This window comes from Mycteria americana, chromosome 2 (genome assembly GCF_035582795.1).
Source record: "Mycteria americana isolate JAX WOST 10 ecotype Jacksonville Zoo and Gardens chromosome 2, USCA_MyAme_1.0, whole genome shotgun sequence".
Lineage (NCBI taxonomy): Eukaryota > Metazoa > Chordata > Aves > Ciconiiformes > Ciconiidae > Mycteria > Mycteria americana.
In genome coordinates this window covers 121,282,058-121,306,339 of record NC_134366.1, presented here as the reverse complement: position 1 = coordinate 121,306,339, position 24,282 = coordinate 121,282,058, and the positions used below count along the sequence as shown (strand labels likewise).

At 41.2% G+C, this 24,282-nt stretch overlaps 1 protein-coding gene across 3 annotated transcripts in view; it reads right to left on the bottom strand.

Annotated features, from left to right (window-relative positions):
• The window catches only part of MYOM1 (myomesin 1), a 116,219-nt gene that overhangs the window by 2,099 nt on the left and 89,838 nt on the right, over nucleotides 1–24,282 (bottom strand). For all 3 annotated transcript variants that reach the window (XM_075494428.1, XM_075494429.1, XM_075494427.1), the window contains 16 exons: nucleotides 24,082–24,196; nucleotides 19,010–19,166; nucleotides 17,969–18,075; nucleotides 17,803–17,847; nucleotides 13,836–13,972; nucleotides 12,808–12,952; nucleotides 12,121–12,180; nucleotides 11,797–11,864; nucleotides 11,107–11,220; nucleotides 10,389–10,476; nucleotides 9,600–9,638; nucleotides 9,401–9,506; nucleotides 7,432–7,595; nucleotides 5,970–6,006; nucleotides 5,634–5,656; nucleotides 3,939–3,994 (listed from right to left, as the gene is read on the bottom strand). In XM_075494428.1, the coding sequence (XP_075350543.1) occupies nucleotides 3,939–3,994; nucleotides 5,634–5,656; nucleotides 5,970–6,006; nucleotides 7,432–7,595; nucleotides 9,401–9,506; nucleotides 9,600–9,638; nucleotides 10,389–10,476; nucleotides 11,107–11,220; nucleotides 11,797–11,864; nucleotides 12,121–12,180; nucleotides 12,808–12,952; nucleotides 13,836–13,972; nucleotides 17,803–17,847; nucleotides 17,969–18,075; nucleotides 19,010–19,166; nucleotides 24,082–24,196 (1,461 nt within the window). The remainder of the gene's footprint in view (nucleotides 1–3,938; nucleotides 3,995–5,633; nucleotides 5,657–5,969; nucleotides 6,007–7,431; nucleotides 7,596–9,400; nucleotides 9,507–9,599; nucleotides 9,639–10,388; nucleotides 10,477–11,106; nucleotides 11,221–11,796; nucleotides 11,865–12,120; nucleotides 12,181–12,807; nucleotides 12,953–13,835; nucleotides 13,973–17,802; nucleotides 17,848–17,968; nucleotides 18,076–19,009; nucleotides 19,167–24,081; nucleotides 24,197–24,282) is intronic.

The following is a 24,282-nucleotide window of genomic DNA, read 5'->3' as shown; positions in this document are numbered from 1 at the left end:
CTTGACTGGAATCAAATTTCTCTTACTTTTTTTTAAAGGCTCTTGATAAAAATACATCAAAAATAGAGACAACTGAAGAGCACTCACATTGCTGGCCGTATAGGCTGTCATGATAAAAATCTACTGTGAGAAATCTGTTTTACAGGCTACCTTCCCTTCACCTCTCTGCTTTTTATCTGGTAGCGTGATGGTGGAAGATGGGACAGAAGAGAGACATCTAGAAGGCTGTTGAAATGAGCAGGTAGAAAAAATGGATACCTCTCTACAAGTGAAAGATTCCTGTACCTCTGACAACAAAATAAAAATTAAATAAATCCCACATCACCTAAGGACCAAAATGAGAACAAAAGAGAGGGGGAAGACTTTCCTCCATCAACAGCACATAATTCTTGGTACTGAAGGAAAGGCAGATTCCAAGGGAGAGGGTTGCGGCATGGTGAAAATGGCCTCTATCTGATTTCCTGCAGCACCTACAGCTAGTGACTGCGTGGGGCTGTTGACTGCCTTCTCGTAGCTCACTGGTGTGAATGTGAATGTGGTTTTGATTGCCACATCAGTCCATCTTTTCAATAAACAAGGAGAAAACAGGTTTTACGTTCCCCCCTCTTCCTTATCACTCTCAATACAAACATGCCCTCAGCCTCAGCCAGGCATTGCATATGGGTCCCTTCCAGTGCTCGATATTTCTTTATTGTCTTCTGATTCTCTAGCAAGCAAGAGATCACCACCGAGTGGCCCCAGCTGCCACTCCAAGATGCTAATGAGCTGATGTCCATGTCCAGACAGCTCTATTAGTGGCATCATTCAAACCTTGGGTGTTTGAAGTGGTGTCAGTACTCCTTAATTCAAAGAGATTCAAGCAGCAGTGATGACTCTTTTCTTCTTCTAAATCATTCATTAAAATAGCTGCATTTTGCTTAACCTTGCATCACTAGCTCCTGTTTGACATCGGTGCTCCTCTTGATGTTCCCAACTCTTATTATTTATTTTCCAGCTACTAACGTGCAGAGATGTATCTTATCATTCATTATGTAGATGGTGAGATCTTTGGTTTTCTGGAAGGTAGTTCCGTAATTATGGAGCTTTAGCCAAGGAGAAGCGATTGCCCACTGTGACCGCACCTATTTGTTTCAGATTTTCTGTTCTTTGGGCAGGAGATTGTCTTTGCTCACGTATATCTTTATTACTCACTGAAACCCCTGATTATAATGCTGTATTCAACCTGAAATCCTTATCCTGTTAAAAAAAGTGTGTCCTGTACTCCTGGGGGGAAGAAGCACCTTTCCCCTTCAAGATAATCCCCCTTTTCCAGTAGTTGTCTGTCTCTGATGATTGTCTGGGGCAGGGGAAAAGGACTGGAAACCTGTCTAGATGTTGTGGTGAGGGAATGAAATCTATGAGGGGATCTGATCTGTCTGAAAAACACTGGGTGAGTAAAGCCCATCTCTTTGAGCTGGATCTCAATATTTAGGAGCTCCACACAGAAGTTCCCATAACAAGTCTGGACCTGGGGCACTGAGACGTGTACTTGGAGCAACCAGGAGCTGCAAGTCCAGACACTTGGTGCCCCCCACTACCTTTTCTGCCTTTCACTGCAGATTATCATGAGCAGGGCAGTACAGATGGCAGAGGGAAATGTGTCACTGTATTTCAAGTATTGCCGTTACTCTTGCATATTAGCACAAACTCACATTCATGGGTGGTTTGGGCTAAGATGCCTGTGAGTGAATTGAAGCAGCTCAATCAGGGGAACCTGCTCCCTTCTTCCAGCCTACCCATGAGGGCACCTGCCCCTGGCAGGAGGGTAGAATGGGGAGTTGGTGGGCAGAAGGATGCAACATGTTGCTTCTAGGTCTGAAAGTGCCTGTCTGTCAGAATCCTAAGCCTCTCCTCTTAAAAATAAACCCCCTTATTCACTTACAGGCCTTCATTAAAACAGCCACTTAGGTTAATTTGGCCAGCTGTACACAGAACTTATGCTAGTATTCTCTGTCAGGTCAAATTCTTCCCTAATATGAACTGACACTTAGCCTTTTCTGATTATATGACACTGCTGAAGAGCGTTTATGTCTGTCAGTGAAAGCCTCTTAGGCCATCTGGAACGCTGTTTGATTAACACTGGATAAACACTGGTTCATTCCTTCTCACACATATCCTTCAGCTCACATGTAAAAAGCCAATAAATAGCATCACAGTCATGGTGTTAAGTTTAAGTTTAAGACATGCATATGCTTGGAAGTTCAGTCTAGGGATACCAATCTGTTCATATAGCTCTCTAGTTATGGCTGCACTTGTATTCAGAATCAAAGCTTGCAATTGCCAGTCCTCTGCTACCTCATTTGCTGTTTTTCAAAATCCTCGATGATTGTGCAATTTGCATGAATTACACAAGAGAGAATTACATTCCCCTCTCTCCAGCATACATGCAAACAATAGACAGATGAGCCAACACCATCCAAACAAGCACTGTTTTCCCCGATCACTCTCTGTCCTACTCAGTTTCTCAAAACGATCATCTACTGAATCCAGAAATATAAGGTCAAGGATATTTGTCTGGAGTTCTGGGAGTTTTTCAGTCACTTATTCAAACATCACAAATGTCCTTGCTGTCAAGGACAATGTGTGTCTGGGTAAGATCTTGCAACTCATTTTTTACAAACTCCCTTTTTATAAACTCTACACATTTCGCTTTAGTGAGCTCATACTCAACTTCATACTAACTCTCTTTTGGCAGAATCTCGTCTCCAAGCACAAGCACTATTAGCTGAGAATCTGCAAATTCAATCCATTTCTTTGTGTCTTCTACCTACAGCTGCAATGCTCATACGAGTGCTTCTTTCTTCTACAGTTTCTTCCCAAACTGCTAAATCCTTTAATGAAAGGTTTAATCAAGTGTTATCTCATTTTGTAATGCCAACATTCTTAATTTTCCCAGAAGCGCTGCAGTCCACTATCTGTTGGCTATGCTATATCTCACATTGTTAAGTGATTCAGATCAAGATTTTAGATTCTTAGCACTTCTGCTCAGCTTATAATCAAATACTTTTAACCCAGCTGACCTACTGCCAGATAAAGCCAGAAATATCACGAAGCTGCCTTACTGTAGTTGTCATGTTAGAGGTTTCCAATGACATTCAAGTGCCCTACTTCAATGTTCACCCACACTGCGGAGAGGAACCGGCTAGTGGCAGACCAGTGGGAAGTGGAGAGCAGGCACTTCTTGGTCTCAGTGCTATTATGCAGCTGGGAAAATTATGCGTGCTGCGAAAAAGTTGCGGGATTGAGAACTGACTTTCTGGGTCCTCTGTTCTGTGCTCAAGATTGCATCGATGTAGCCGTGTTCCTCTGGGGTTGCCTGATAGTAATCTTTCAGCTAAGCTCTGCTAATGTAATCCAGTGTAACACCAGTGACTTCTTTTGACTTCTTTCCCATTTACCCTGATGAAATAGAGGAAACTATCTCCTTTTGTCTGGGAGAGAATTGAGTTAGAATGGTTTACTAGTTTTACACCGTTTAAAAGCCAGCCTTGACAGGGGTCACTATCTTGCCACGTTGCGAGGAAGTTAACCGCGTAAGACATAGAATGACTAGCTATCTTGTAAATAAGGAATTAAACTTCCCTGATAGCCTGTTACAAAAAAATGTAACTGTGAAACCTGTGCATGATTTTTTAAAGAGCTGGTTATGTAAGGAGTTTTAGTCTCTGCTTACATTGTCATCTCACTTTTATCTAATGGTTAAGAAAAGATACTGCCCTGAATACATAAACCCATCTGTGCAAGACTGTTGAATTATGTACAGAAGGCAGGGGATGAATAAATAATGTAGCAGATTTTAAAGATGGAATCTTTAAAAAAAAAAGGTGAATATTTTCCTATCATTGAAAGGCATGCAAGCTGTTGGGCTGTTGTGTAAAGCTTCAGCTAATTTACTGTACCTTGCCCTCCTGGATGGTGACAACATCGGGCAAACCTCCAAGTACCCGTGCACGATCTGGAAATAAATAAATAATTTTCTTTAGTGTCTCAAAACCAACTGTGTCCCAGATTCTGTTTCCCCTCTAGCTCTTTCATATTATCTTATTTATGTACAACTTGTCTCTGATATCTGTGCTAGCAGAGAGCTATTCGGCATTCTTAGCACACCATTTGGACTTTAAAAAACGTTGAATTCACAGCAAAAGATGTGTTGAGAGCTGGTGTCAATCACTTACAGAGGGGAATTAAAGTACACGTGCTGTGTCCTGCAGATTTTGCCATCAATTCAGTGTTACTTCTGAGTGCGCAAAAAAAACCCTGAATTTTTGAGATCTGGCACTCTAAATTTTTAATGTTGTAAACTAGAAATGTTGTATTTCCAAAAGGAAGTGTGACAGCTAATAAAGTGGTGGAGATTCGGTTTTGATCTAAATGCAAAGACAGTCTCAGTGACAGCACTGAAATTCCACCTCTTTGTACGTATCTGGGCGTAAATGAGATCGATACTTGGTCTAGTTTTAAGCTCAAAGTCCCATAGGAATCTTACATAAATACAAATAAGCTGATCACGTGCAGGCTTTGGTGCACTTATTCGGGAGTATGGCTTTTGTTCGTTATAAGTCTTGGTGGAGCCTGGCAGAGGAAGGAAATGACTATACAGAATGTTCCCCTCTAATGCATTCTGTAAAAGATGTGCTCTGGAGCACAGGGTAACAACCATATGAGACCAGGAACGGGACTGTGTTAAGTCAATTAACGTGCCAGCCCCTTATAAATGGTCCAGGGTTAGAAATGAAATGCCCAGGGCAGGGCTATTACTGATCCCTTCGTGCCGTCTCAGCTGGGACTCGTAGGGATCACTGTACATTTCCAAACCCCGCTCTGTTTGGAGCGTGTTTTCAGGAGGAGTGAGCTCAGATCTCTCTACACTTTTTTCTCCAATAACTTTTCAAATGCCAGTTCTGCCCTCGTTTTTATACAGGTCTGAAAGTTGTCTGCAGTGGGGGAACTTTTTGATGTGTTACATTTTTTCCATGCGTTTTTCTGTAAATAGGGAGAATATTGAGCTTAATAATTCAAGTTGAATTCTAATGACTTATTCCTTAAGCAATTATTACATACTTTTGTTTTAGTTGCTGTGTTGGAATTGACACACATGCAAAAGTATCAGGAGATTCAGAGATCGGTCTTTAAGCAATGCAAAAGCTACTGTTGCTTTCTTGCCCATCTCTGTATGCAATGCAGAGCCATTTGACCTTTTAGATAGTTCAAAACTAGCCAAGTGATTTTCTCCATCTTTGACAACAAAGTGACTTTTGTGCAGAGAACATTCATGAGAGATCTCAGCAATAAAGATAATTTGTAGAGAAGGCTAACTGGTAACGAGAACAGGAGCTTAGACTGGAAGAATCAACATAACCCATAGTGGGTATGACCCATATAGTGGTATTAGCTGCAATGTGCACCAATGTTAAATCACTAAAAGGTCATTCTCCTTGCTTCCCCTTGGTGTAAGGACAAATTCATCTTAGGATGAGCACATGCACATACACATGTATACATGCCCTCTCCCTCCCAACACACAACCATCCTGGAGAGGAAGAAAACCTTTGTAAACAGTTTATTGCAACTATTGTCAAAGAAGGCCCACTTACTTTTCTCTGCAATTGCAGCTTGCCTGGAGTTGAAAGAAACAAAAAGAAAGTCCAATTTCAGTTAAGGTTTACTTAGAGTGATGGAAAAATATTTTATCCTTTTAATTGCCTTTAATCCATTAAGGAAAATCTCTCTCATCTTTTGGCAATACTGCTTATTCTTTGTTACCTAACTGTTACATAAGAATTGCACCAAAGAAGTCACATGCAAAACTCCTACAGACTTCTGTAGGACTAGGATTTGTTTCACAGGATATATTTAGCTCCAGCACAAAACAAACAAATACTCATTATTTTATGGCTGCCATTACTGTATTTAGATGGCATAATACTTACTTTAATCTCTGGAACTCAGCAAAGGCTTCATCAAATGCTTTGTAAAGAGAAAAGTTGATTTTAAAGGTAGGTTCAGAGATAAATTATCACAAGTTTAAATTTAGAATGTAGAACTGAATTAAAAATGTAGACATCATTAAAGAAATATTAATGTATGGATGCATGCATATTGTATAAGCCGTAAAATGCTGAATGGTTCAACTAATAAATGCCATCTTGTATATAGCAGCTGTTATATATACATATGAATGCATAAACACACTTTTTTTTCTTCTAAAAGTCAGGCTTTAAGACAAAAAGATAGCAGGAGAGCAATAGGCTGAAATTATCTCACAAAGCAGAGAAGAAACCCACAATACACTACCAAAATGATAGCTTATGGCAGTAGTCTCCCAAACTTTTTTGATCGTGCACCTCTATAGGTAAAAATTTTTTGAGCATGCACCCCCAATATATGTATATTTATTTATTTATAAATTATATAGATGTAGTACTGAAGTTCTCATATTTTCTTCCCACACCCCAGCAGATCATCTTGCACATACCCCGCTTTGGAGACCACTGGCTTATGGAATACGAGAGATCTGTTTTTTCCAGGTGCTTTTCACATCTGTTCTGAAGCATCATACTGATGGCCACGAACAAACCAGACAGCAAACTGCTGTCTCCTTCATAAATTAAGGCTAAGCTACCATCATGTGGGAGGTCAACCTCTCCGCTTTGAAAGTGGAGAAATCTCTTTTCTCAGAAAGTGGGGATAGAGTACAGAAGGAGCAACATGGAGATGATTATAAGGTTGTTGCCCTTACACAGAGCTTGCAGACCCAAAGTGAAGCTTTAGGGATGGGAACGGCGGGGGATGGAAACTCGCAATTTGGGAGGAGTTAATCTGTTCCCTAGGATCTGAGAGGTCTCTCAGAGTAAAAGCTTCCAACAGTCAATCCAAATAATTTTAGCTGTTCCCCTAACATTCCTTCATCGTGCTGATGAAAGGGACCAGTCTTGACATCTCTGAAGAATAAGGAGCCCTATTATATCCATCGAAGAAATGCAGTAGGAAAGTAACAGAACGAACTTGTCCCTCACTTCCTCCTCCAAATATTACTTGGGAGAGATACAGAAGGCATTCAGTGCTACAACTTGTATTTAAAACTGCCAATCAATGCCAGCAACACAAGAGGTTTTGTAAGATAGCTCAGAAACTGGGCTGTCATCTCAGTAGGCAAACTGTAAGCGGATATTTGGAATAGGAAAAAGCTGTTTGTAATTTATGACCTGAGAGCACAAGTTAGGGAAAACAAATTGCACTGTCCTCACAAACACTGCCAGGCTGCTGGGTACACACACAGACCCTACAGCCCAAAGGGTAACGGGTCTGTAGCAAGATCCTGCCGTAGATGCTCCTACCCTACCTTAGTGTAATGCCCACATACAGATGATGTTAGCAGAGGGAATGGCCTACCTCGTCCAGAAAGATCCACTGTCTTTTTGTGTCCTGTTTTACCATCGAAGAGTTCCATTGTGTATTTGCCTTTGTCCTGTGGAGTTGGCTCATTGATCTGCAACCAGATCTGCTCCCCAGTGACACCGGTCTTCACTCGGTCTGTAAACCTAATCTGGGTATCACTGAAAAATACGCAACACAACACAACAATTACCCTTTCGTTTTGCTGGAGTATAAACGGGATTTGCTCATGATGAGTCACTGAGTATGTCTGCAGTTACTAAATGATTTCCAAGGTGCTATATAGTATGCCACCATACTTTGAAAATTTTGAAATTCTTACTAAAGCTGTGGGCCAATGGGGCAGAATTGACATGACAGTCTTTCCCTGTTCAAGGCCTAGCTCTCCTCAAAGCTTGCAGCAAGATTATGCATCTTAGTCTATGACCTGAGCCATAGAGGAGTTATACAAATTTAAAACCCAGATCTCTGAAGGGTAATCCGTGCATCCTCAAATCTTCACGTTGTCGTAGCATAGGTTTATTTCTGCTTGGGCAAAACAAAAATATATAGGGCTGTGCCTACCAAAGCCCCCACTTTTGTCACAAATCATGTTTGCCTAGTTGGAATGTGTTCTGATGCTCTGCTATGCTTTGGCGTTTACAATTAAACAACTTTGACATAAGTATATCTTCTTCCACAAAAAATACCCATTTCTCAGCTTCCTAGCTAAGCAGTTAATTGTCCTGGATGAGGCAAAAGATATTAGTCAAATAAGCTACTCATTTTCTTTTTATCTTTAAACTGATAACTTCGAATATACTAGAGGGTCAAAGAACATTTTTACTAGATTAATTTGATGTGCTTCAAGATTAAATTAGTTTCTAAAAATTAATTGGGGGGGGGGAGAGAGAGAGAAAAAAAATTAAGAGAGAAAGAGAAATCCAGAATACTTCATATTCACTTCCAGTTTTGAAATGCTTAGGATTCCTGGCGATACAAGGTCAAAATGGGTGCCAAGAAACAGGAAAACCTCAAACTGCTTTCATTTCTCCGGCAGCGTTGCTGGTTAGCATCAGTGTCAATAATTACAGCCAGACTGCTACAGCACATCCTGGGTATACTGTGCCTCATTTACATGAGTTTTATTGAGAGATCAGTAGTTTGGATTCCATCCTAAAGACTAACTACTACCATGTCCACAGGAAGTGAAGCAGCAAGAATAGTAATAATAGATTTGAAGTGATTCAAATATGCTATTACTATTAAATCAAATCTAAGTTGTTTACTTCTCTGGGTTTTACAGTGCATGCTGTTGGCACTGACTGAGAATTCAAAGCTGTCTTGTGGATTTGGATATGCAGCTCCCATTAATTTTGTGGGGAGCTGGGCATTCAAATTCTTTTAAAACATCTCAGTTCTTCTGTTTGTCTTGGTTAGGTTCGTAGCTCTCACAGGAGGGGCTGTCTGGATTTTACTGCCCCGGGCACATGCTGAAACTTGCTTTGCCTCCTAAACATGAACCTACGCATTAAAAGGACGTGCCCGCTTGTCCCAGTTCCTGTCAATTGCGGCTCCTAGACAAGCAGACCTCCAGGCTACATATCTCTGAACCCGTGGTGCCGGCCTCTTTTAAAGCTTGTCAGTCTCTCAGGTTATATTTGCATCGCTCCTTAAAACTGATTCAGGGAAAGATGCAGCTCCCATCTGGGAGGTGGGAAGCCTCTGAAGCAGCATGGCCCTGACAGCATCCCGTGGCATGGGACTGTCTGTCTCGAGGGAAACGACAGGAGGGCCCTGCACCACCAACACCTGACTCTCATACTGGTTTCACACGGGTGTAGTTCACTGAAACTAACTCATATGAGAGGAGGACTCATGAGAGCCGAGAATAAACCCGGGCCTCGTCTCTCTCCTATATCCAGGTTCTTTCTGAGTCTATAAAAACAAAATCGCACTGACTTTTGCAAAGCTTTTGCATACTTACTTGTGCACCCAGCCTACTCTCAGATCTTCCACATAATAAGTAACATAGGAGTACAGTCTGATACCCTCAGCTGTGCTCTGGATTTTCAGGTCTGTCGCAGATAAAGCTGAAAGAAGAGCACATGGTTTTATGCAGCCATGCAGCCATTCATTGAGTGGCACAATGAGTCATTCATTTGAAAAGAGAATTAAGTGCTTACCAATCCTTCTGCATACTTCATTCATCAGATCTGCAAAAGCTGTGGAAATACAATCCGGAGACTAAGACTCTGTGTCTACAGCTCAGGCACAGTCAATAATAGGACAAGCACTGGCTCTGAAATATTCTCCCCAGTAGGTTTGAAAAAGAAATCAGACCTACCTTACAAAGCATATTAGAAATCTAAGTAATGCAGAAATACAGCCTCATTTCCAGATTTTATTTAACAGCCTTGATGAATAATGCTGCAGCTGAACAAAACGATATTATCTTCCCCCCCCCCCCCCCCCCCCATAAATAACACTATTCAGTTGGAATGCTAACCCATCTATATACTTTCTAATGGACAGGTTTTTCTCCACTTGCTTGGAAACATAAGCAAAATGTAAAAATAGAGTAATCACAATGAGTGGATAGGCCCCTAAATAAATGAACGGCAAAACATAATAAAAATGTGAAATCTTTTAAAATTATCTAGTTCTATAATTTCTTTCTATACTTGTAGACTTACAGCACTGATGGCCCCCTGAGGAAACCTGTTACCATTTTGCTTAGCGTTAGTCATCGTATTCTCCCAAAATTATACACAATTCACATGCAATAAGCTATATTCAAATATTATTTGAACTGAAAAATCTCAGTTTTTGTAATGAGACGATCTCATACACAGGAGGAACAAAGCCACAGGAAGGTGACGCATGCAGTTGCCTTGTTACCCCAAACCCACTTGCAGGCGAGCAGTCAGGCTGGCAGCTGGTGTGGCTGCCAGCATGCAGAAAGTGGCTCTGACCTGTGTCCTTAAGCTTTAGCTCACTGGAGTCCTTTCCTCTGTCGTCCTTCAGTATGACTTCGTAAGTGCCAGCATCTTTCTTAGAAAACTGCAATATTGTAATGGTAAAACCAGTTTTCAGAACAGTTACTGTAGAAAAATCTAGATTTTACTCCTGAACCCAGCTGATGTCCCGTCCCCAGGGTGCCCTGCTCCTGGCTGGGGTGGTGGGATGGACCTTGGCTGGGGGGTCCTGGCCTGCAGCCATGGGGGAACCCCAGCCCCAGGGAGCCCTGACACTTCTTCCCTTCCTCAGCCAAAGAGCCGAGAGCGAAGAGATGAAGCGGTGAATGCAGGTCACAGCCCCCGTCTGCAGCAAGGCTGGGTAGGGACCAGACCTCTCTGGAGACTCCGGGGGGTGGTCCCCTGAAAGCCTGAGTGACAAGTGCTTTCCAAATGCCATTCGAAACGTAAACATGCTCTCATTCTGTTGTTAAACTGACATACAAAGGAAGCGACAAGCTTATTATCTCTTCTGTCATCATTTCCTGAAAATCTGAACGAGCAGTTATAGATCGACATTTGCTTTAGCTAAAACACAGATGCCTTGCGAGTTTTTCCATTTTTAAAACCCGCTTCCTTTTTTGATTGTTCTGCTGAAATATCAGATTAGATCGTATCGTTCATCTGAATTCATAGCACTGACTTCAGCTGAGGGCTAACAAGGACGGTCACTCACCTCTGATATCAGCAGAGTACACACGCCATCTTTAAAGTCATGTTCTTCATCTACCATTATCTCCCTGTCATCTTTGTACCATACAATGTGTGTTTCCTTCTTAATATTAGCCACCTAAGACGGATGAAAACCACAGCGTAATTATTCTCTTCATTTGAGCAGGGGAACTTAGTGTCGCATGGGTTAGCCTGTTCAAGTCTCTCATAAAAGAACAGCAAGCTTTACAACTTGATCGGAGTGAGTTATTGCAGGCCTCCATTTTAAAATGAGGGGTGCAGAGGGAAAACAGCAGGGATGAAAAGAGAGAGAAAAGAACTGCCAACAGCTTCAAGGAGCCCAGGGAGCCAGTGGATCCTGCCCAGGGGATTTCTACACACATAAACCAGCCAAAAATGAGAAAGTCCCAGGATTTACAAAGGCCTGTCATTCCTATTCAGGTGCCTTCTCCTGGGTGGGTGGCTGACAGACCTGAAGAAAAAAGTTCAAGCTATTGTCCAAGGTATTCTGTTACAGGCAATGAGCGGTCACCCCAGCATGAGCAGCCTTCAGAGGCTCTGTCGCTATCCCATATGCAGTTGGGAGTACACAAGCAAAGGGCACGTCTTTAGTCCCTTCCCACCCTCACCGTCTAAGTTAGTAGTAGGTCAAAGTGCTTTGGACATCGTACTCGATGTTTTCCTTGCCCCTTACCTTACATTTCAACATCACGTTACAGTCATCGGTAACTTCCCATCCCAGTTTATCCACAAAATGAGGACCTGTTTAAAATCACAGATATGTTTTTAAAGGTCACATCAATGGTATGCACGATACAAAACCAAAGACAAATGTATTTTTCTTGACAAGAATACTGCTATATTTTAGTGTGGTTTTATTTTTCCTATTTCTCCCTCAGAAGGTAAGCAACTACATAACAGAACAAAACCCATCTATTTCAAATTAACATATATAAATATAAACAAACTCTTAACAAACGCACACATATGTGATTCTTATAAATATCCATATTATCACCTTGTTTCCTGTGCCACTCTTTTCTCTGGAAATCTGCTTCATCCTGCAGCTTCTTGAATACTAGGAATTAAAACCAGCAAGAAATATAAGGTTAAACATCACGTGCCATTTGTACGGTACCGTATGTCACTATGACAGTTAGGTGCAACTCTGTCCCTTGGAGGTCAATGACAATCCTGCCATAGGATCAGGGTTTTCACTGAACATTTCAAAGTGTCAGAAGCGGATTATGGCTAACCCAACTTTCCTAGCTGCTTGCAGTCATCAGGATTTTAATGCGTCATGTCTGATGAAGCGTAATCCCCATTCATACAGCTACTTTCCGCTCTCGGTAGGAAGGCAAACGAGCGGCAGCAGAGTCAGCAAGCCACTCGAGCTCTAAGAGGTGCAGCTACTTGTTCCCACCTGAATGGGCTTTTTACATGGGAAATTTTCCTTCCACGCACAGAAAAGCAAACCATGACAGGCTGCAATATTTTACATTTCTATAACAATTCCCTTTCCTCCCAGCACTTAAAAAATTTCAGTTCACACACATGCCCTGACTTTTATGAGCCAGGCAAGCACCTTGACATGAAAAACCACTGGAACATCTATGGGTATTGAAAACAGTGGAAAGTGAAGATGACAACTGAGGTAACCTCGGTATAAGTTTTCCAGCCTACTGTGCAATATAGATTAGCTTACCATCACCGATGAGGACAAGGCTGGATTGATTGGTTGCTTTTCCATCCTGCAGTTGGAAAGTGTAAGTCCCTTCATCCTTGTCCTCAAGTTTATCCATAATCATTTCAACAAGGCCAGTCTTCTGGTCCACCTTCATTTTATATTTCTTCAGGAGTGGAAAGTAAAGCAACAATTAATGGATATCAGAGTCAGAAAATATTTGCCAAACTTTATATGGTATCTTTAGGTGAAATTCTGTTTTCTTTATGCAGATTTCCACTTATTCAGATTAACACTATCTCTAGCTCCAGCTCTAAACACGTAACCAAATAATGAGAAATCTGTTAAAGGTGAAGCCTATTTACTAATGCTATACAAGCATGTGACATTCGTGTTCTATGGTGAGTGTCATGTTCTTTTTCATTAGAAAGGTTTAGATTTGCATCTCTTCAGAATAACAATTATTTTGAGACAATGGCATTTTAATAAGTTTTTGTGTAGAATGCTCCATCTCTGCCTTCTAACCAATATCAGTGTTGCAACAAAAGCATGCCGTGTCATGTCTTTGGAAGTAACAAATTCTGCTGCTGGAAACAACCACTTGGGAATTTTCCCTTGGTGTAACAAATTCCTCCAAACAGCAAAGAAAGGTGAGAACCGAGCACAAGGGTATGCTAGGGCCATAGATGAAGGAGACAGGATGAATCTGGGCTACTGCAGTGACTCCTTGAAGACCACAGTAGCTGCTTACCTGGGACTACCTTATTGCAGGAACTCCTATGGTCCCCACTAGTTAAGAGAACACGTGGTACTCACAAAGGTGGCAGGAAGTCATTTAACTCCACTTTATAAACTGCATCCAGTAGAATTCAGCTGGAGCTCAGGACTACAGACAAAATCTTTCTAGTGATGTTTTCAATGACATACGTTATTTCTCATGAAAATGCATTAGTGTGGAACACTAGTTGGAAGTATGTTGGAGACAGAGACATTAATACTCATTGATACTCATAAAAATGCAAACACCTGTAAGCAATGAAAAAGCTTACCTCTCCATTGAAAATCTCTTTATCATTAAATACAAAGTTGGCCTTTGCATTGCCAGACAGTTTTTCAGCTTGCAACCAGAATCTCACTTCTCCTTTTTCCAAAATTTCCACTGCCAACTCAGAGGCAAGTGGGACAGCTACAAAGAAGAAAGAAAAGAATGAAGCATATACTTTGCCTGCACCCCAACAACTATTTTCTTCTGTAATCAGAAGGCCACTTCTTCCTTTCATACTTGGATACTGTATGCAAGGTAACTAGCTTATGATAGCTCTTCATGTAGAGAGAATGCCTCTCCACCTGCATATACATAGGATGACAGAGAAGGTTTAATCTTTTGCTCCTTCAATCACTAGGTCTGTACAGACCGGAAGCGTTCAGGATTTGAGTTATGCTGGTGCTGCTCCATTCTAATACATTCAAAGGCAAACTGCAAGTATCTCTGCAGCATGATGTGAGTTTTTATGGTGCAGACCCATGTTTAATGAGTCGTTTAACAATGTTACTGTAAGACAGTGAATTGACTCAGCGGAAAAAACCACTAAAAAATGCCAAGTATGAAGCCAGATCAGAAAGTCAGCTGCTGAGCTGCAGGTTGGGAGATTTTTGTAAGCGCTCTGGTCCTTTGCTGGGGGGAACATCCATCTCCCAGAATTCACTAAGTATCACAACACACCCTCAATCTCTCCGGTACATTTTTTTTACCTATGAATAATGGAAATTGCCTGCATATAGACCAATTCCTTGTGTTAGCAGGAAAAAAAAATCATGTAAAGAGTACTGCAGGTAATTTCAGTCTTTTTTATTTTTTTTTTTCATTTTTCCTTGTTCTTTTTAGTAAAAGTCCTCAGCTTGCTTTCACTTTAACTTTTTTTAAGATATCTTACTCAGCAACATTAAACATGAGCATTTAGACTCTGATGTTAGGCCATATTGCTCATTTTATTGGCTTCCATCGTGTTTAGCTGTCCTAGTGGATGCTCAGATTTTCAACAAAATCATACTCTAGGGAGTATGTATGCTGTATGTGAACTCTACCCCAATCTCCACTTTCACAGCAGTGTAAAGTCAGAAGTGCAAGGGTGTAACATGGAACAGCTGAGGACAGTGTACAAACACATTGCAAAATGCTTGATGATGTAGTCTGGTGATAATGTAAAGATACATCTCCTCCCAGACAAATCCCATGACAGGGGTGTTTTTCCCTTCCAATTGAAAATATTCTATTCTATTCTACTCTATTGTATTCTACTCTACTCTATTGTATTCTACTCTATTCAACTTCATGTATGCAAAGGCCCAGCTGCAGCAGGAGAGGACTGGGACTGCCGTAGCGTCTAATGTCTCGTCTTTCTATTTGCACCGTCCTAAATGACTGGGATGCCTTCTGGAGCAGAGCTGCCATCCCACCCCACTGCCAAACAAAGTTAAGGGTGTGAGGACCCCCCACGTCTTCCTTTCCCATGCTCACCCCTTCCCCGCACTTACACCCTCCCACATCTGCATGTATGCTTTTGGTGCCTGAGTGGCACAAGACCTGTCTCTGGTGAAGATAAGGCTTCTGGGAGGGGAGGCAATAGTCACAGGGAAAAAAGAAAATTATGAAAAAGGCACAGGCTTAACCAGAGAGAGGAAAATAGTTAAAAAGTAGCCTGGAGGGACAGCGTTACCACGAGGCAGCAGGGCAAAGAACAACCCCATAGGAGTGTGCCCCAGCAGTGCAAATGGTCCGTGTGAAGCTTCCTCACCCAGCACATCATTTTGCTTGTAAAAAACAAAAGGAATCTCACGTCTTGCATAATTTCTCAAAACAAAGCGACTGAAACGCTACAGGAGCCAGCAGAAGCAAGAGGGAGAAGGTGTGAATAGACATCAGGCTGCGCTGCTTTTGTCTCACTGTCAGCTCTTTTTAAAGAGCAATTTTAAACCCCCACTTGATTTGCATGCAATTAACTATGAACATCTTAGTCTAACATGGAAGAGAGGAAAGTATAGCAGAAGCTGTTAAATAAAGGGCTGAAAGGATGCAAACCGATTCTTTTTTGGGAAAAGGCCATTCACTCCCCAGCCCAAAGGAACTGGATGAATCTGCGTTACAGTCCTCCATGAGCAAAAGTCTTATTTTAAAATATTTCCATAAGCACCAACTGACAGCTACTTTAGGCATTTTCCAGCCATCATGCTTACAAGGTTTTACATTCTATTTGTATAGCATCACAAATTACCATGAGCACTTGACAGGGAGTCCTCGGGCAGTTGCTGAATTGAAGAGTTGGAACAATTTATTTTTACTTAGCACCAATACACTATTGCGCCCATAGGTAGTCGCATTCTGTAAGGCTGCATTATTCAAGCAACCCACGTTCCCTTGGAGTTACTGGCTGCAGATGTTTCCAAGCAGAAGTTACAATTAAATGCAGTTCAGAAGTACAAACAAAGCAACGTGCAAGACCTCACGTTGAATCAGAAATGCCTAGCAACTAATTTTTTTTAGACAATTTGGGTAATCCTCAAACAGATTATCCGGAGATACGACTAAAGTTTCATGTTGATCCATAGGAGCTCATTATTGTTTTTCTAGCCTCATAGCCATAGCCAGATGTATCTCAACCCCTATTTGTAATTTTTTATTTTTTACTGTCCACAGGGCTTAGAGTAGCCAAAGCAAGTAAGACAGTTTCCTCCTTGAAACATTAGGATGTGTTCTGCAGTGATCTCCTTTTTTGCCTGTGCCTCCTGGAACCTCATGCCCAGCCAGAAATGTACTGTTACCGAACACGATGCAAAAAAGCAGACACTGTCTGTGTCCTGAGGAGCTTACTTTGTGACATTAGTTATGAACACAGAGCGTGGAAGAGCACCCAGAAGAGAACGGTCAGGGCGAGTAAGGACGTGCGACAACACTAAGGTTTTGTGATGACTAAGTTTCAGCGTGAAGATATAATTAGGAGGAAACAACTGGGAGGAGCAGGAGTAAACAAGGGGATGCTTGGACTGTCATTAAGCTGCCAAAAGGTGATACAATGTGTTGAGAAGTGTAGAGCTGATATGGAAAAGACACAGGAGGAAATAAGAGAGAGAGAGATGATGTGGGCAAAAAGACAGGCCATTTCTGCAGCCAAGCTTTGACTGGGCTGAGAGGCGCGATGTGAGCTGAGTTTTCAGAGGTGCCAGCAGTGCATGCACAAAGCTGGAGATGTTAGAACATCAGCAAGAGTTTTAGTGCCTGGAACGAAGAAGAAGAGAATGTACTGGGAGAAGATGAGACAAGGTTTAGGTCTCATCCTGTTGTGTATAATAAGATTTATTATACAATCCAATTTATTTTTTTTTATTTTTAATTATTGAAGCTGCATTCCAATGAAAATAACCAAGTTGTGCTACTACCAGGATATCACAAAGGTATGGGAGGTCTGTGGAGTTGACCAAAATACCATCCCAAGCAGAAGGAAGGATGTTAATATTGTCAAGTGTTACAGGAAAGAGGGAGGGAATTAATTTCAGCAGGAATATTCTGTATATATAGATCATTACAGCTGAATTTACTACAGTTGCCTGCTTTGTTAACCTTAAATTTAACTTACGCTAACTTCAGTTGGCATAAAGTTAGAGAATTTTTCAAATTGAGGTTTTCAAATCATGTTAGGTGTGCTGAGTAAGTATAAAAGGCTGTTCTGCAGCAGAAACAAAGCCAATAGGATACTTATTTTCCAACTGTTATATAGACATTATATGCCTATATAATGTCTGCAGTAGCCTGCAGTAGCCTGCAACGGATCAGGAAGAATATCAGTAATACACAAATGTACTGAAAGAAAGGGGGGGGGGAGGAAGAATCTTAGATTTTCAATTCAAACCCACTTTCACTTGAAATTACTACAGTGACTTCCCTACCTGATGGTGGCAGGAGCTTTGTGATACCCCACTGCATGCAAAACTCTCCCCTACAGACATGTTTGATTCACTTACTTGGGAATTTGCGTTCATGGCTCAGAGCAAGCAGGCGTTTCATTTCTGCAAAAGACGTAAAAGGCATAATATAAGGTGTGCATGCCTTATGGATCCGAGAGACACAGCAGCAGGGAAAAACAGATGTGAAAACAAAACAGGCATGCTTAATAGATATTGTGTCTACCTTCCTCATCAATTGTGTGGCTTGCTGAAACTCCATCAGTGTCTGTAACAACACAAGAGTAAATTCCCAAATCATCTTCTCCAAGATCCTTAAAGGTAGCTTTTGACCTTTAGGAAAAAAAAAAAGCATTTTGATAAAAAAGGTGAGATCAGTCTGAACCAAACCCCTCCTCTAAGTCTATAACACCAGGTAAAAATAGTGTGGTATTAGCTTTTGCTCTGACTGAACAGGAAAATGCGGGGCTCTGGCCAGTATAAACCAGGGTAGGTCCTACCATGTGTGGTACAAATGGAGATGGCACAAGTCTCAGGTAGTGCCAAAATCACTGGAGATAGCTAGTTTAACCTAGCTCAAGCATGCTTAAAAACATGTTGTCAAGTCTTTGATGAGCATGAAAAGATACTGTAAGTACAGGGTGATTCAGTTTTCACGTGCAATACCAAGAGTGTGGTGAGCCACCGTTTCTTTCTGTATGGTTTCTATAACTAGAAGAGCACATAGGTGCTTCATAGGCTGAACCTGTGCATTTGTCGTTTCTTCCTCTCTGTTAAAAGCCTGCAGAAACAGAGTAGGCTTGTAGAGCATTAGAGAAGTTACCAAATCAGACCATGGTGACGCCGTCAGAAGAGAGTCCTGCTTACTCCAACATCTCTGGAGATTGCAACAGCGTTACATGGTAAAAGCATTTTGCAAGCAACCAGATAATTTTATCCTTTGGAGATTTAAAATAATAACAATAGGAATAATAATAATAATTTTCCTTGATTGACAGGCTACAAGATGACAGAGCACAGATTTTTCTCTCCCTATGCCCAAACATAACTCAATTGCCTAACAGGAGGCCTGACTCATTCTGTGCAAGCTACAATTTCCAATGGTCTCCATATGGACTTGCTGGACAACAGAATACTCATAAGGTAGCCTTCCAGTAACAGAGGCAGATGTAACTCTTACTGAGGTCATACATCGAAAAGGATGGGTTTCTGTGACCAGCCTCGATCTCTAAAACACGAGAGTATTGCTACCGCCGAGGGTTCTTACTTTCCGCCTTTGGTATCGATGTTCAGTCGAGAGTCATCCTCAATTGGTTCATAATTCTTGGACCAAACAAACTTAGAGTCTGGAGACATCTGATCACATTCAAATTTCAAGGAAATTACTCCATTGTCATCTACATCAACCACCATTTCCTTGGTTCCTGAAAGACCAGAAAAAGGCAATTCCACTTTCTCAGAGAAGCCAGCAAACAAATTCATATAGATATCATTCACAGGGTAGATTAAGCAGATCCTTGCCATTTTCTCAGTCAGCACATAAATTGCTGCAAACATTGGCATCCTCAGTCTTTGATTCACAAGAACAGTTCTTATTCTAATTCATAAAAATAAGGAACAGATTAAAGAGCATCGTAAATCAACCGATTTATTTGAGCAAGTCTAAGCACACATGAGAGTTATGATATTTGCTCTGGGAAAACCTGAAGGAAAAAAAAAAAGCAAGCTTCTAAATCCACTGAATGTTTGAAATATTAAATAGCAATATTTTCCATGGTAAGGGGTAGTCAGAGCTTCAGAGCTTTCATTACGCAGCATTAATTTCTTATTCCCTAATAAAATAAGAGCTCTAAAGGGAATACCGCGTGCAAATGTTTGAAGTGTTTGAAGAGGTGCAGGAGGCAGAAGAGGAAACAATCGAATTGCCCCATCAGGACTCACTTGTGCAACAGAGGCACATTTTCAGTGACTCTGGCTTCACTCCGGGAGGTTGGTTTAATTGCTGTGCTTGGCATCCGGCCCTGCCGCCGTCTGCAGAATTAATCCGGGGCCCGCAAAGGGAGTGAATATTTGCAATTAGCTGCTTAAGTTGCCCACCCTGTTTTGCCAGTACCTACAGTCCTTGTGCTGGATAAGGTGACCCAGTTTGTCCTTTAAAAGGCCCTGGGGGGTGAATCCCGTATCAAAAACCCGAGGGCACTTCTATCCCGCCCCCTCGCACCCCACTGAAGCTGAGGGAATGTTGTCTGGGATTCGGGCAGTTCGGCGAGCTCGTCATCTGTGGCATTAACTTTCATTTCAACAACTTGTCTGAGAATGTTAGGGAGAATGTGTGCACTGAGAGGTGCTGGAGAACATCCAGCCTCCTTTTCCGAACAGCTCTGAGCTGGATCTCGCGTCTGAATAGGGCACTCATGTTATATTACTTAGCTTAAGACAATTCCGGGCTTCCCAGAATGCTAATGACACGCTTTCTCCACAAAGTATTGTACCTTAAAGACAAGAGCCTTATTCCTGACATTGAGATTAAATGCTTTATTGTCAGCATAATTCCTAATGAGCCTCAAGCATACAAGGAGATTTCTGTGTTTCATCATCTGAATACTATACACGTCCTTTCCAGCACTGTGAGTAGCTCCTGTAATGACAATTTGTGTACATGCAGCTTTCTTAGTCTTTATAATTTGCCATAACATTTAATGAAAGATGAGATTAATATTTCCATTTTGGTACTGTTATTTACCAGCCCTCACAGTAACGAAGCACGTTAAGTACCAATATACAAAAAGTGAAGTCTAAGGTCTACAAATATTTTACTAGGCAGCAGCATATTTGCAAATTTTTTAATAATTTAATTTATTATATGGAAATTCATCACTTGATATTTCATTAGCGTTTAGTTTCCTGTAGATCAGTAGCACATGAATCTTTTGATGGCAGTTTATGCAATGTGCAAAGAATTACAGCCAGAAGGTTCATTTGAAGGACAGAATCTTTTATATTTGTTTTAAAGTATTCTCATTATGATAAAAATGCATAGCATTTATTTCCAGAGGTGATTATGGCATTTACCTCTAATATTTATATGAGTAAAAAAAAAAAAAAAAAAATCTTTTTAAATTACTGACCAGAGGTTTCCACCTATCCTACAAAGTGGAACCAAAGAGGATGCCATAGTAGTAGCAGTCTTAATTTCCCTCCTCTAAATAGCTTGGTGGTTTCAATATATCATCCAGAGCTTCTCTTAAAGTCATCATAAGAAATAAAATACTTAGATGTCATATCAAATCTCCATTTATCTGAGCGTTTTATTGCATTGAAAGGAAAGAGATAACATGAAGATAAAGCAGACAGCTTCAAAACGCTAGAGTTAATGGCATCATTTTGAATACAGCAGTCAGAAAAGTTGAATGGGACAGGGTTTCATTAATTTTTGAGGTTCAAGCTCTTCTCAAGTGGCTGATGCAGGATGAGAATCTAATTTTGCTTTGCACCAAGATGCAGAAGGACTAAGGGCAGCAATGGGGAAGAGTTGCAGTCTGCTCTTGGATTTCCCCTGCTTCCTGTGAGATCCCCACACATCCAAGTGCTTTTGTCTAAAGACAAAGTTACAGCTCAAAAGTAGCCTGGATTGATATTTGTTTATATGGGTGTGTTTTTTAATTTAATTTTAGAAGATAACTGTAAAAATTAAATGTTTTCAAATAAGAGAAGGTGGATGCAAAGTATTGCATCGTTATATTTACACATTTCACTGGATAAAGACAATTGGTACCATTCGTATTCAAGCAAATACTTTCATTCAGGATATTATTTACTTACATTCTTTGATTAGAAAGCTGAGTCATCTGGTGATTTTACACATTTGCCAAAAGCAACATTCCAGCAGGAATTATCTAGAGAGACCTGACAATATTTTGTCTCCATCCAAGATGTTAATAAAGGTACTATTCATTGGGCAACACCAAAAGACTTGTGGTAATTTTTAAAAAATGGTATGATTGTTCTTGAGATTTTTGTGGTTTGAATGAGAAAGGTGGAAGCCTGCCCAAGAGACTGCTTTCTGAAGTAGTTTTTTTTAATAATCCTTTTGTCCTTTCTTAATATTTTTAAGAAGCTTAGTTTGGTGGATGCCGTATCTGCAGATCTCAGCTCAAAATATGGGTCAACCAGATTTGTACAAGTAAATAATTTTCAGCTTCCCTCAGAGTTCACTGGGCCAAACCCTGACTTTCCTGTGATCCCTCAGACATTACACCTATGAACCCAAGCCTCGCTTGCAAAAAGGCCATGGTCCTGAGATGTACCTCCTTCTCTAACGCTGAAGATGTACCTCCTTCTCAAATGTTCTGCTCAAGTTCATATTGCCAGGTGGACACGTGTCTCATTTGAGTGAACATTGAAAATGCTGTACAAATTTTTTTTGTCATGATGATCATCTTCACAAGAGTTTACGTTCATTTTTTTTTTAACCATAATGGCATGACCAATCCTTTATTTAGTACACTTGAGGATTGTTATCATAACAAGTTTTTATCAAAAGTCTGACAGATAGATATTAACCCTCAAAGCAAATGGATTAGTGAAGCCAAAAGTTTAGTACTAATACTGGTTTGATTCTCTTTTTAGAAGTGGTTGCTGTATATAAGCTGTTTTCAAGAACAAGTTTCTAAGTTTTGCCTTACTCCACTTGCAGGTTATGGAAATAGCCCTAGTGCTTCAGCAGCTTGTAGATCTGAAGTGATGGCTACTGTATTTTCAAAAGATCCAGTTCCAAGCCCTTCTTACTCACATAGTTATCCTTTTTTGTCCTTGTACCCCAGTCTTACACCCTCTCAACTTACCATCTACTCCTTCCAGTCCCTTCTTCCCATCCCAGCCTTACTAGCAGTCGCCCCAGTCTCCCCACTCTGAGTTTTCCAGTTCTTTTATATCCCCAGCTTCAGACATCCTTTTTCAGACCTTCTTGACTTACAGCCTCACTGAGAGCTAACTCAAGGCTTCTTGGGATTTTTGCTGCCCTGGTCATAAGGGCCAGGCAATTTATGAGAGCTGGGCCAGTGCTGCTGCAGGAATAGGAGATGTAAAAATGGACCTGGGAGTCAGAAAGCAGGGAAAGGGTCCCAGGGAAATACTCCTGAGAGAGCCGGGGTGGGAATGAGAACTGATGATCGCCAGGGATGTCTGCTCAACACCTCACAGTCAATACCATCCCAAATAAACCCTGACTATTTCTCCAGGCAGGAGCAGCTATCAACCTGACTGTGCAGGCAGGGTAGGCAGCTGTTTGCCCAGGTAGTCACCTCCTTTGCCTATGCCCCTGCACCGCTAGTCATGCTCCCTGTGCCCGGCTGCCCCAGGCCCCCATGCTGTCCTGCCTGCCCGCTGCCTGCCTGCCTTCCTGCTCTTTTAGGGCTCTGAGAAACCTTCCCAGGTGGGAACAGATATGAGACATTGTGGGCAAAGGAAGGGAACTTGTCAGATGAAAAGAGGGTATATGGTGGATCCAGGCTGGGTTGTACCCCTGTACCTTATTAGGTCATACTAACTTTATACTAGATTTGGTCAAAATACCTGGGAGTTTCTTCTTCCACCTTGTAGGACCATCCGCTTCTAAAATAGTAATGAGTAGATGAGTAAGCCACAAACCCATGCTTGTGTTTTCTGTTAGGGACTTAGTGACAAAAAGGTGTCGACTCTGATCGAAGTCGCCTATGTTACCTGTATAGCTAAATAAAACTGAGGGGTTTTCTGAAGTTCCAGGTATGGAGATTCTGCCTCTGCACTGGTTCCCGAGTTTCTTGCTGGCATTATAGACATGCTGGAGCCAGCCTTCAAGGATGACCCCAGCAAAAAGTTGCACTTGAATTCCTACTGAAGGTGGTCTCCAAACTGACTTCATTAAGTTTTTAAAGCCAAGAGAAAAAAGTAATTTCTTTTACCCTTTCCTCAGGCAATATTACATAAGTTAAAGACAGGAGAGAGATAAAACATAAACAATTGTTTACTATAGGAAGGGCAAAATCTACATATGTAGAATGTTTTGGTTGAGCTGATCTTAGTGGGTCCTCTGCTTATGCATTTATCTATAGATATATGCAAATCTTACAACTTTATTGTATTTTTATATTCCTGAACCTGTAGTTATAGTAAGAAAATCTGTTCTAACCTTAAAATATGCCAGACAAGAAAGTTATGACCCTCAACTCATTTCCTGCTTAGTAAAAAAGTTTGACTTGAGAGATGTCAGACTGTTCACATACAGCCTGTATGTAAACACATCGCACAAACAGGAACCTGTTTAAATATGATGAAAAAGAGGACGTATTTCTAACAAACCTGGTCGTGTTTCAGCTACAACAGGATCCGTGACATCTGATGGTTTCCCAACACCAGCCTGGTTTGTTGCCCGCACACGAAACACATAGCTCACACCTTCTTTTAGACCACCTATCTGGAGGAAGCAAATATACATACATGCATGATGTGTTACAAAACAATGATTTTAATTTCACACTTCTTGCAATTCCAGTCTGGATG